This window comes from Ictidomys tridecemlineatus, chromosome 11 (genome assembly GCF_052094955.1).
Source record: "Ictidomys tridecemlineatus isolate mIctTri1 chromosome 11, mIctTri1.hap1, whole genome shotgun sequence".
Classification (NCBI taxonomy): domain Eukaryota; kingdom Metazoa; phylum Chordata; class Mammalia; order Rodentia; family Sciuridae; genus Ictidomys; species Ictidomys tridecemlineatus.
Genome location: NC_135487.1, coordinates 108324801 through 108338289, shown reverse-complemented (window position 1 = coordinate 108338289; position 13489 = coordinate 108324801). Strand labels below are relative to the sequence as shown.

General features: G+C 45.7%; 1 protein-coding gene across 3 annotated transcripts in view; it reads right to left on the bottom strand.

The window, feature by feature from the left end:
* Positions 1-10627, bottom strand: part of Vangl1 (VANGL planar cell polarity protein 1) — a 53057-nt gene extending 42430 nt beyond the window's left edge. Inside the window, exons 1-3 of one of the 3 annotated variants that reach the window (XM_078027068.1) lie at positions 10464-10627; positions 5864-5954; positions 1411-1617 (exon numbers count right to left, since the gene is read on the bottom strand). In XM_078027068.1, coding sequence (XP_077883194.1) covers positions 1411-1481 — 71 coding nt within the window. In that variant the 5' untranslated portion in view covers positions 1482-1617; positions 5864-5954; positions 10464-10627. The remainder of the gene's footprint in view (positions 1-1410; positions 1618-5863; positions 5955-10463) is intronic. The other 2 variants (XM_021732976.3, XM_005334912.5) reach the window with 2 other exon arrangements.
* Positions 10628-13489: the final 2862 nt, after the last annotated feature.

Genomic DNA, 13489 nt, shown 5'->3' with positions numbered 1-13489 from the left:
TGAGGAAAGTTTAAAAAGAAAGTTAGCCACCCATGATCCTATACTCAGAGACAGGCTTGGTCAATACTGATCTTATTACGTGTAGATAGAACTATTATAAGACACAATGTTTTGAATCCCATTTTTTTAATAACACCATCTCGTGACATTTTTCTCATATCCTCAAATAATCTTTGAAAACCTTTCCTTTGTACTTTCTTATTCATTTTTTTTTAAATCACAAAAGACACACTTATAAAAAAAAAAATTGAACAACTACAAAAAGACAGTATAATTGAAGGTCCCATCAGTCACCATCCGTGGCTGACCCCCTTCCCTGGGAACGGCTACTCTTGGCAGCTTGGAGAATATGCTCACAGATCTCTTTCTGTGTGTATAGATCTACCCAGGCTCATAAATAAATTAGCAAATTTGAGATGCACAAAACAAAAGCTCACTCTGCAACAGTTGCTTGTGTGGAGAGCTCAGCAAGGGAAACAAACACCAGGAGCCACCGTTCCCACGCTAGTGCACAACTGTGGCCATGGTGGGCCCTGGGGCTGGGATCAGTGGGTACCTTAACACCGTGGTGCCATGACAAGGCGCTGGTTAGCAACCTCCAACGACAGTGCTAGTTTAAATGCTTTACATAAATTAAGATTAAATCTTGTTTAATCTTCTTAGAATGCTGTAAGGAGGGGATCTCTGGTACCCATATCACAAATCAGGAGAACAGGATAAATGGCAGCACTGCAATTTCATCAGCTCTACTCTCAACCAGCACAGCACCCCCTATGTATTAATTTATTTCTTCCATCATTCACTCGTCCTCCACTCAGCAAGTACTCTGTGGGTCCGTAACACGCAGGTCCTGTGAATACCAGTGCAGACCTGCCATCACTTTGTAGAAGAGGGAGAATCTGGCCCCATCACCCCGGACAGTGCTTTCAAAACCCAGGCTTTATTTGGAAGATTAGTCAAAGAGAAATAAGGGGCCGGCCAATCACGAGGGTTTGCGTGTGAGCCTCAGGGCAAGGCATCATGGACAATGAATCAGCAGCCTGGGGTGACACCCACAGATCAGCACAAGTTTTTAAACTTTTCATTTGCATTATTGGTAAAGCTTTGGGAGAACGGACATCTAGAAGTACCTAGAAATGAAGAACATCCCCACTGCCGGGGAAACTTTAATTGAAAACCAATTGTGAGAAATTGAGGTCATCAATGGTAATGGTGGCTATAAAATGTAAATTGGTGGCATAGCGACTCCCAACACATGTCAACCCTGTTCAGCTTCTCATGCACGGGAGGACTGAATCTCCAGCATGAACAGCCTTGCAAGCAAGCGGTTTGAAAACTGAGTCTAGAAAGCTCCAGCAGCCTGCAGTTTTTCCCCAAACAGAAAAGCGGAACATTTGACAGCTTACATACCCTTGTCTGTGAGATTTTTTTGAATGGCTTGAATAGTATGAATATCCAGAATATGTGGATTCGGTATCCATAGCAATGAACAGCTTCCTCTTGATGAAGGAGCAGGCGCTGTTTCTCCTTCAAGGCAGATAATTTCACCTACTGGTTCCTAAAGCCTCAAGGGGTCTGGGAACCAGAGGAGGAGCTTCTCTCCACCAGGAACGAATTCTGGGAAAGAGGAAAGAAAGAGGGATCAATCTCCAAAGCCAATCTTAACTGGGCTGAAGGACAATGGACCATATAGTCATCTTTTCCCAGGTGCCTAGGATGGGTGTCAATTGAGCTTATCCCAGCAACAGGAAGATGGGTGGTGGGAGAGCCAGGGCAGTGGTCCATTTCCTGAGCACAGCCTCACCCTCACTGGCTTTAGCTGTAGGAAGTGTCTTCTCACACCAATGCTAGACAGAATGCCCAGCCCCCCACTGCCAGTTAGTTGAATAAATAAACAATACCTAGGGAAGGAGCTTTGGGGTCATAATTTCCAAATGTCAATTTAAAAACAAATTCTGTCTCTTAAATTCAAGAATCCAAACACATAAAAATTTACCTTAAAGAGCTAATTCTTAAAGAAGAATAATTATTCCCTGTCTCTAATACTAAAAAGCTAAAAACAATCTAAATGACCTTCCCCCACCAAAAAAAAAAACCAAAGGAATCAGTATGGAAACTCATGGTTCATCCAACCAAAGAAATATCACATACCTGTACAAAGTGATAATGATAAAGAATGGAGACTTTTATGATGAGTGACAAATTCACAAAGCAGGATACAGGATTGTAGATGCACACAGAGTCTAAACATTATAGTTACAATCACATAAAAGAGCTTATGTAAGAAAAAAAGAATTAAAAGGGGACATCAGAAAATGAAAGACCATGATTGATTGATTGCAGGCTCCTGGGTCCTTCCCCACACTTTCATTAGGTATTGCTTTGCAATAAAAATAAATTGGAAACATTTCCAAGTACATTCCTGAGTTCCCACTTGCTAAAGCTTTACTTCTAGGAAATTCTGTCTCTCCCAGCACCCCTCCAGAGCTGGACTCCGCCCAACAGGGCTCCTCCTTCCAGCGCCCCTGGAAGCTGAAACTGCAAACAGAGCCAGTGAGATAAGTGTGAAGAAAACACAAAGGAGTGGCAAATGCCATACCCCTACCCCTACTGGGAAGAGGCCCAGTCTCCCTGACCCAGCTAGCAACAAGTGTCTGAAGGGAATCCAGCAGCGGGTTGGGGCATGAATTGGGCCTGCATGTCACATCACCACACACCAACCCACTCCCCAGGGCTTCGAATACTGATGAGGATGAGACTGTCCTGACTAATTGTGCAAGGTCTGTCTGTTGCCCAGGGTAAGCCTCCTCTACCCAGGGTATCCTGACTCATCATTTCACTTCTCCCTGGCCATGAAGTCGAAGGCGAGCCCTGAGGAAGCCTAAGTTCCGGCCCAAGCTCAGCCACCATGTCTCACAACCTGGGATAAGCCACTAGCCTTCTTGAACCTTGTTTTGCTGAACAGGGATAAATCAACCAGCCACCACCCTTCACAGGGCTAACATGAAGACCCAAGCAGATACTGTAGTATCCAGAGCTGGTTGCAACCCTGTACTTGACTCTCTTCCTAGCTACAAGACCTCAGTGAAATGATTAAATCTCTGAACTTGCAAATGGCAGGATGGCTGTAAGGAGCAAACGTGGCCAGGCATGGGGTGAATGAAAATTGGAGGCCATCAACACACCCTTCAACGGTTCCAAACTCCAAGTTCCCCTTGTCCTCAGTGAGAGAAAAGCTTGGGAAGGAGCCGTGGGGGAAGAGCCTGCTTGGGAGGCTTCCCACCCTGAGGCTCACCTGCAGTCCACCTCTTACTAACCAGTTTCGCACTTGAGCTTAACCTTGGAGCCACAGGTTTCCCACACCAGACCCCCTTTGCGGGGCGGCGGGGTAACTGTAAAGATTAAATGTGAAATACAACAGGCCTTTAAGAGAATGTTAGTTTGGCTCCTGGACTAACATCCACCTTTCTGGGAACTTCAAGAGCACCTTTTTCTCTCCCTGCTCCATCTCCTACCATTATCACTAGGCATTCCAGTGAGCTCTCAGCATCTTACAGTCTGACTCCCTTTCTGCTCCAGGTTTTGGTGCTTTGTCACCAGCTTCATACATGACAGATACCAGCCTTGGGAGATGCAGCCAATATGTGCAGCCTGGAATGAACTGAGTCTCTTTTCCCGAGAGCCCGTGGCCCACTCCCTGTTGACCTGCATGTGTCAAGGTTTGGATCCTTTATTCAGAAAACTGACCACCCTTTTTCAGATTCATAATTAACCGTGCATAACTCCTACACTCGTTTCTGCCTTTCAAACCATAATCCTTAATTCCTTGTTCTACCCTCATATCGAACGTTTTCTTGCTAAATGCTGAGGGGTATCTAAGAGGCAAGGCAGCCCAGGCTCTGCAAACCAGTCATGGAGACATGATCCTGTCTCCACGCTTCCCAACCGTGACACCATAGGTTAGATGTTGACCTCTCTGAGCTTTCAAAGTTCCACCCATCCACCAAGGTCCCCAAATAAAATGAGGTTTATTTAATACTCTCTTTCAAGGGCCGTTGGTAAGGATTAAATGGTGGGGAGCCTCCAGCTCAGAGAACCCAAGTTTCATTCCCTTCCCCCACCCCCCTCTGCCAAAGGTCATCATTCTTTATTCTCGTTAAAACCTTGACTATGCATTAGGGCAACTTCAGGCACGCCTGTCAAAGGCAATCACAGCCCCCAAGTGCCCTCTGGGGAAAGGCTTTTCCTAACTCTACCAACCCCCATGCCCAGTTTCTCTCCCACGCTTCCTGACCATACTTGCCCAAGGGGGATCTGTACATGCTGTCGCTCCCTGTCACCACCAAATCCTCCATCCTCACCTCTCCAGGGAAGCAACCCACTGGAGCTGCCCAGAGACTGCTGTGAGCCAAATCCAAAGATCAAACCTTGTCCTCCTTCTCCAAGTCCTTCTTACCCAGGTGATCCGTTTATTCACCTCTATATTGAAAGAGTCGCCATGAGAGAATACTCTCAGCAAGGATAGGGGTATAGCAATGACAGAGGCACACTGCTGTCCTTTGGGACTCTGCTGCTGGCTGTCTTCCGATTCAATGGCACTTGTACCTCTCCTACATCTCCAAACAGTCCTCCCTTCTCCCATGAGGTCATCCCTTGACACTCAAAACATGCTCCATTCTTCTTCTCCATCTGTGGATTTACTAAGGTACAGGCTCCTTGGACGCTGTGCCGTACTTTGATCATATAGGTCCCCAACAAATAATGCCTGAAGGACAAAGCCCAGATGAATATTTCCTGCTTGGATATTTCTTGTTCCATCTGGGATTATCACTACCCCCTGCTGCTCTCTCAAGTCTTGGCCTAATCTTTCTAATTTCCTCTGCTGCAGTGATACCATCATCCTATTCATCTTCCCTTGATCCCACACCTCTGACCACTGTTAAGCTCTGCTGGTCTGGGGGTCCTGCCCTCATGCTGCTGGTTCGCAGTAACACTATGCCAACCTTAGCAAGACCTCTGGGTTTCCTCAGTTAATCCAATCAGTGAGGAGCCTGGCTCTTCTTCTAAGTCAGACTGTTAAGACTGTGGTTACCAATTCTTGTTCTAAGATCTGAGTGAGGATTAAGGAGAAGCAACAGGTAACAAACTAATAAAATCCACAGTGCACTCCTTTTAAAAGAGGGTTTGAGCTCAGGTTAAGAGCTTCAATCCAGTAAAAAAAAAAAAAAAAAGAAGCATATCCTAAAGCTGATCCCTGCAAAGACATATTTATGAGACAGTTCCCTATATGCACCAGGAATTGACAGCACTGACCCAAGGTCAGAAGGGATCCCTTATCAGGGAAGATTCTAAAGTATAAAAAGGAATCAGTTTCCCTGCGTAATAAGTTTACAGGCTGCTGCAGCAGCCTGAATGCGTGGAGTCATTCAAAGGAGAAAATTTGGACCCTAAAATCTGGAACTGCCTCATTATCTTACCCCTCACATGACCTCTTTTGTTTGGCCCAGACTGGGCAGCAGTCAGAGGCCAGAGTGACCTTTAAAATTACAATGCAGACATCACTCCCCTGTTTAAAACAACTCCATGGTCTCCCCCTAAATTCTGAATAAAATACAAAATCTTCCATTTGATCTGCAATGTCCTGCCCACCAGGTTCCTCTAAGGCACGGGCTCTTTCCAGCCTCCTGTCTTTGGCAGAATGCAGTGTATCTGCTGGTATTCACTCCTCACATGCCCAGTTTTTCCCAGTTCTTCTGAATTTAAATACAGCTTTTTCCAAGGGGCCTCTCGGATCTTCCAATCTAAGTCAGGCGCCCTTCCCAGCAAGCACCCAGCACTCTTCCTATCCCAATTTCCAACCTACTTTTGATTGTATGGTTATTCAGTGTCGGGCTCCTGTATGGACTATGAGCTTCACAGGGCAGGAACCACTTCCAGTACTCTCTCTCCAGTTCCTAGAATAGAACCAGTATCCAATCAACCTTTGCTAAATGAATACTGGGTTCTGCAGCAGATCTCAGGACACAGAGGCATACATTCACTGTGGAAAAAAAACCTTGCAGAAGTAGATACAGCAGTGGTGTCAGAACTACTGAGAGTTGTAGCCACACCACTGGCTCACACCGGAGTTCATATTCCAGATGCATCCTGACCCTCCTGTCACCCACCCCTTAGAAGCTACAGGCACTGCTTGGTAAGGGTGGAAGCCCACATCCGGACAGGAAGGGAACTCTTCAAGCTACAACGCATGCCAGCAAGAGGAACACCGTTTAGACAGGTGCACAGGGTGCTTTTTTCTTAGTGGAAGTGCCTTGAATTCTGGAATTCCCAGGCAAAAAGGCCCAAAGGACCTCTTTCACCACCCTTTATTCAGAGCAAGTGAAGGTCAGTGGCCTCAAATAGAATCTTCCCCTAAAGTCATGTTCACTCACATAAAATACACCTGACTTCTGACTTGAAAGAAAAACAGTGCGCAGCAAATCATGAGGGAAATAATAGGTTATGGTAATGACAGTGGTAAACATAAGCTAATCTTCATGAAAAGCAAATTATAAAAACATCAACAGCTTTGCCTAGAGCTATTAAGTAATTAAGGGGGCTTTGGTTGGGAGGGTAGAACATAAACTGTGCAAGAGGTACAGAGATGTACACGGAACTTCAAGAGTCAGCCTGCTCTCCCAGAGGTGGATGGGTTTCCAAGGGAAAGCATAAAGCACAGTTTATGTATCAACTGTGTTTATATATACTATGTGCATTACTTGGAATATTTTATTTTTACTACACATAGAATTCTAAGGGTTCACTCCATGATTTATTGTTTATATTTTGAAGTGAATATTTTGCTCCAAGCACACACTTTTAATTATATGACCCTCAAGGGGAAAATAACAATTTAAATAATTTTGCTTAGAGCCAACTTTTTCCTCTAGAGAAGACTAGCTTACGAGCCTAGGTTCTGGAGTTAGACCATGGCCATTTAAATCCTGGCTCAGGGTACTCTTTAGCTGGGTGATCTCAGAGCAAGCTACTTTTGCATTCCTCAGTTTCTCGACTGTGATAACAGAATTACATTTTTCACTTACCTTATAAGCTTACTGTGGGTATTAAATGAAATGATTCCAAAAAAAATCATTTATAACACTACCAAGCACAGGGTAAGCATAACCATCGACTATAATTATTCAGTAAAAGTGAAATTCCTGGGTTAGGAAGAATACCTTTGGGTGGCATATGACTTAACATACCATTTTCATTGAATTTTTGCGTGTATCGTTTTGGTTTGATAGTCCACTCTGAACAACTATTATTAACTGTGGCTAAGTAATTTAATAATTTCTACTCTGCCCCTTGCAAGCTTCCTCAGGTTGGAAGTGAATGTCAGAGACATTAGAGAACATGGTGTGGGTGTATCTGGAGGACCACAAGGTTGAGTGGAAGAGTTCAGAGAAGGATGACAAGAACTAGAAAACATTTTTCTGAACCTGTGTTCTATAAATCATGAAACACTGTCCAGGTCACCGGCATGAGGATCTACAGGGCCTGTGACACTTGTGACATACCTAATAATCCTTTTATGGCAACAGAAGTCTTATAAATGAATGGTTCTGGGCCACTATTCACATGGAGAGAAAATATCAACCTCCTTTTACCTGTTTTGACAATGACTTCAACTCACCTTCCCAGAATAACTGCTTCTGGCTTAAATCATTAATTACTTCTGAAATGTCTCCAGCTGCTGCATATAGATTTCTAAGAGCTGTGAAAGGTAAATGCATTTGAGGCTCTACAATGGATATTTGTTTGTAAACAACCCCCTGCCCCTGCTAGACTTTTAAGCTTCAGAGGCAATAACAACAGAAAAAAGAAACACAATTTCATGAGAACTAGCTCTTCTGTGAGTTCTATGGTGCCAGGTCCAATGACAACTGTGCAATAGCTGGGACTCAGGAAAATTCGGGCAGGAACAGTCAGTAGCAGAACATGCAGACTCCTTTTCAGCAGGTTTCACTGAGACCAAGACTGCTTGTAGAAACACAGCCTCGTAAGCAAGCCACCTATGAAGAATAACCGAGCACCATGCCCCAGTCTCCTGCCACATACAGCCATGCCCCCAGTTCACAGAGAGATGATGGCAATTATAGTCCAACAGCTTACATTTATCAAGTGCTTACTATATGTTAGACTCTCAGAAATTATTTGCTTGCAGTATCTCACTTAATTCTCATAACAAGCCTTTAAGGGAGATAAAATATTAATTTCATGGCACAGTTAAGGAAACCAAGGTCACACACCTGATATGTGCTCCAACTAGGGCTTGAACTCTGGGAGACTAATTCCAGAACGTGTGTTCTTCGCTATGGAAAATTTATAGCAATGTAGCAATTACCAGATCTGTTTATTTACATAGAGGAGGGCAGGCAACAATCATAAATTGTTCCAAACCACATTATAACCTCACAAAGAATTTGCAATTTCAACTCCTATTCACAGCTTCAGTGTCCTAACTAAGCATTGCAAGGGTGTTAGTCGGGGGCAGGGTAGGGGGGTAGTTCAGTAGAAAAGAAATGAATCTCAAATAGTTCTAGTTCTTAAGGATCCCACAACCCAAAGACAGAGACCTCCAACTAAAATCCAACCTGATGAAGGCCCATCAAAGCCAAGCAGCAGATGAAGTCTAGGGTAGCTAACAGGGTATGTGTATGTATTAGGAGGATAAAAGAGACGGTACTTTCCTCATTCCGCATGTATTAATTTTTCAATAGACAAGGATGACATTGGAATTGTTGCTTCATAAGGAAACTTTAAATTTCCTTTATGGTTTTTGCCTATTGCTCAACACATAAAACAATAAAATGCACCGTCTGGCATGCAGCCCTTGCAAATATGCCACTCTCAGAATTCTTCTCCTATTTTACTTACAAATTAAGTTGCAACCAAGTCAGGCTGCCAACACTGTAAAAGTGCAAATTTCACACTGGGTGTTTTCACCAATCATATTAAGAGTCACCAACATTTGGAAGTGCTAAACGCTCACGGATAGGTGAAGGGTGTTATTTCTTTGAACTGCAGAATAGAACAGTTTCCTCCCAACAAATCAAAGCCCCAACCATATCACATTGATTTAATTCAAAAAACTCTAATTAGTGGTTACATAAAATAGCTAATTATGTCTCCCTGGATTCAGACAGTTTCTGCCATCTCCCTTAAAGAGGCTGGGAGCTGTGTAATCAAACAACCCACCCACAGGAAAGAGAATGCTAATTAGCATTGTTGATTGGTGACACAAGTTGTAATATTTTTCAGCAACCCTGTAAAATTTATAAACATGTCAGTGAAAACACCAGATTCTCTACAGCTTGCTAGCTTTTGGAATAAGTCTTTAAGAATACATCCATTTGTAACCACAGCCCCCTCAAAAAAGGGCTTTAACGAACTGCACGTACTAGCCATACAATGGCACCCCGCCCTAACACCACCCCATGAGCATGGCACGGAGCCCTTTCACGGCGTGGGCATTATACCTGGTTTGGAAGTGTAAAAGCTGAGCAACAGATTTCTTGGGCTGCAAGTCTCACCAGCTTCTCGCCAGCCGCCAGGCCGCGGCTCCGCCCCACTTCTACCTCCACCACCGACGCGTTTAAATTTTTATAAAGCTTCACACTTTTCTGGGCGCGTTGCTTGGGGCAGTTCAAAGGCTGCAGGAGGAAATGAGGTCCTGCCCGTGGCGAACATTACCCTAGCACAGCGAGACTTCCCAGGGTAGGAACATCTCGGCAGAGACTGGCCGGCACGACTCTGCTCCACCCCGGCTTTTTTGAAAGTAAACTCCTACCTGCCTGTTGCGCTCTCCGATGCGCCACCGGACGCGCCTCCCCAAGGCCTCCGGGCTGGCTCAATTTTGCAAGGGAGGTGTGAAACACAGGCCAGCTCTGTCCCGGTACCTGGCGATTGGCCAGGTGGCACCCGGGCGCTGGCGATTACACGAGTCCAGTCCGGCAGCCGGGTGGGAACCCCGGTGCGCGCCCGAATTCTGGGGAGCGCAGAGCCGCTGAGTCCCCACCCCTTTTGGCCCAGATAACTGCCCCCATCGATGCTCTGCACTCCCTAGCGGCCGGCACGCGCACCCAAGTGGCGCACCCCAAAGGCCAGTCAGGGGTAAAGGGGGGCGTCCAAGATACGCGCTGGAGTCGGGTGCAATGGAGAGCGCAGGGCAGGGGCGGGAAGGCGCCCCGTGCAGGGATGGGTGGAGTGGGGTCCCGGGAAGCGCGATCCGGGAGCGGTCTGGAGGAAGCCCAGGGAGCCACGGGCCAGAGAAGAGAGGGCCGCGAACCGCGATCGGAGTCCGGCGGGGGGAGTGCGGGAGGAGGGCGCAGGGGCGCGCCGAGTCCGGACCGGGCATCTCCCCACCCGAGGTCTGCCTGTAGGCCGCCGCCTCGCCGCGCACGGCCTCCCGCGGGACTCACCTCCGCGCTGGCCGGCTGGGCTCAGCGGCCCGCGGTCTCGGCTCACAGCGGCCGCGTCCCTGCGGCCTGTGCTGGGCTCTTGTAGAGGCAGAGCCCCACCACCGCCGCCGCTGCACTGCTGCTTTCCGCTTCCTGTCCCGGCGCCGCCCCGCAGCCCCAGCCCAGCCCTGCAAGCCCAGCGCGGCCGCGAGCCAAGAGCTGCGAGCGCTGCGGGCCCCGCGGCGGGCCCGGCCCACCTGCAGCGGGGGGCGGGGCCGACTGGACTCGCTAACACAGGGGCCGGGGACGACACCCCCCCCCTTACATACATTCACCTTCATGTACACACTCACACTCAAACACGGACAGACATCCAGCAACCCACTCTTTTTTTGGGGGGCATACACTCACATGCATCACGAATACATGACCCAGGGATTTACCCACCACCCCAGGCTTGCACTCCCAAGCTCATGCACATACACAGATGCACGCATAATTAGAATTATGCACAAAATCCAAATCATTTGCTTTCACATAAGGCCCACATATTCACAAGGCTCAGGAACTAACTTCCACCTCCCCCAAGACACACTCTCAGTTACACATATTACAATAACTGACCCACAAATATTCATATACACCCAAGTCTCAATCCACATAGTATTCACACTTAAACGCACCAGTACCTCCAAGAAATGACTCCACAAATAAATAGCCATACATACTCACACTACTACAGGCTGTCACTACTCCTCCCCTAGCAGAGCAGGCATTCCCCGCTCCAAGTCTCCTAGAAATTGCTGAAAGAGTACATTTCTGGTGACAGGTAGTCCAAGGTTCTGTGCTGATTCAACCTCGTCTACTTTTTTTTTCTGCACCTTTGTTTCCCTGTCTGAAAAATGACAAGGATGCTAATGTGGACCTTGCAGGATTGTGATGAGGTTTATGGAAAGTGGAAATGCCCAACAGGGGAGGAGCAGTGGGCAACTATTTTCGTGAATATTTGCATTCTTAGTTGCCTGGTGTTGTTAGGGTTAGGGATCCAGATTAAGTATGTCAGATCTAGCTGGACCCAGAGTTGCTGCCATGACAAAATTTTCTAATGGAGGCAGTGTATAATGAAGTGCTGAATTTGCAAGCGTTGTCTACAGGAGTATTGTGAACATTTGGGCTGCGAAACTCATCAAATCCTGAACTGTCTTAGGGACCTTTAGCCCCAATCAGCCCTTAATCCCCTATCACTTCTCTCTTATCCCCTCTTGCACTCATTTCTCCCTTATATATTACACATCCTAAGGGGAAACCCAGATGTTCAACTTTACTGATTTTCACCACTCCCAGGATCAGGATCCACTGCCCCCCCTTGGTACCCCAGACCATTTGCACCCCCACACCTGACCTCTCTGGGCTCCTTAAGAAGATGCTGCAGACTCCAGCACAGCTAGATTCCCCCAGGTAAGACCAGTTGACTGTCCACCATGACTGGGTGTAAAACTGTGGGGCTTTGCCAAAAGTATCTCATTTTGACATGAAGAATCTTTAAAATTAAGCAGTTTTTGTTTGTTTGTTTGTTTTGTTTTGTTTTGTTTTACTCAAGTTGTGATGCTGCTGTAAAATAGAGTCCTCAGTGAATTTTCATGGAAAGTAATTTCAGTTTATTTCGGTTATTACCTCTAGTCACCATACAATGTTTTTGTGGGAAAGAAGTATAATCTCAAGCTATTTTAAAATATTAAATTCACTTTTAAATACTATTTACTATTTGTTTTTATCCAACAATGTTGGATTTTAAAGTTGAGAAGGTTAGCACTGGAAAATTCTGGGGCACTGAGTGATTGTCAGATATTGTTACGGCTGTTGACTGGTGAGGAGTCCTTGCTTCCGCCAATGCTGAAGTATAACACCAGAGTCGCACACCAAGGCAAGTGTAGAGTGGAAAGTAGAAGGTTTATTAAAGGATAACAGAGAGGACTTCTCCCAGGAGGAAGGAGGGGACCCAAAAGGCCGTGGAAGGGGGAGGTCTTCCCTTTTTTTATAGCTTAGGTCTTCTTCCAGTTTTCCCACACTCAGGTCTTTTGTTTCCCTTTATCTTTCAGCGATAGAATGCAGGTGGGAAGGTCCAAAAGGTGGGAGACAGCTAGGAGCTGTTTCATTAACAGTTCCTTAGAATGGGTTCTAAGGGCCTTGGGAACATTAACATTTCAATTTCCCCAAGTGCTGCTCTGGTTTCCTGGACTCCATTCTCTATAAAGGCCTGCATTTTCTTTATTTTACTCCATGTTAGACCCGATTTACCTAACTACACTAACTACCTATCTTTGAATCTAGCTTCAGTATCACCTAGAGAAACTGCCTGTGGCAGTTTTCAGACATTGTTGGCTCTCCCCTGAAGGTGAGTCCTCCAATTTAGGCTAAATCAATAATAAAGGTAATATTGTGGGCACTCCTTTGTCTCACTCATCCATTTACTGGAAACTCAACTGGGGAGGAGAGATCCTGTGTAGTGGGTGCTCTCACGTCTTCAGCATGGCTGCATCCCACGCTTGCATGTGAATATTTCATCCTCTTTGCCGTTCTCATAGTTTTCCCGAAGTCTAGAATGCTACCTACTAAAATTCTTCACATTGCCAAGATCCAAATCAAATGTCACCTGTTACACAAAACCTTCCCCAGTTCTCCCAAACAGAATAGTCTCTTCTTCCATTTAAATTCTCAAAACTCTCTGATTTTTTTCTGCCTACTTTCTAACCTTGTGTTGGCTATTTGCATCTTATCTCTTCAATAATATGTAAATATCATGTCTTATTTGCCACCCCCTTTTTTTGTATTACAGATCTTTCCACATAGTAGCTGCTTTAAAATATACTTAGCAAAGGAATGAATGACTATCCAAGACTTCTTGCCCTTGGGAAACTCATAACCTAACCGGGGAATAATCTTGTTGAAAAATCCTGACATCTGCACATAAGATAGCTAACAAGAGGAAACATATAAAGGCTGAATGCTCTAAAATCATACTTTTTGAAAAGTTAGACATCCAACCT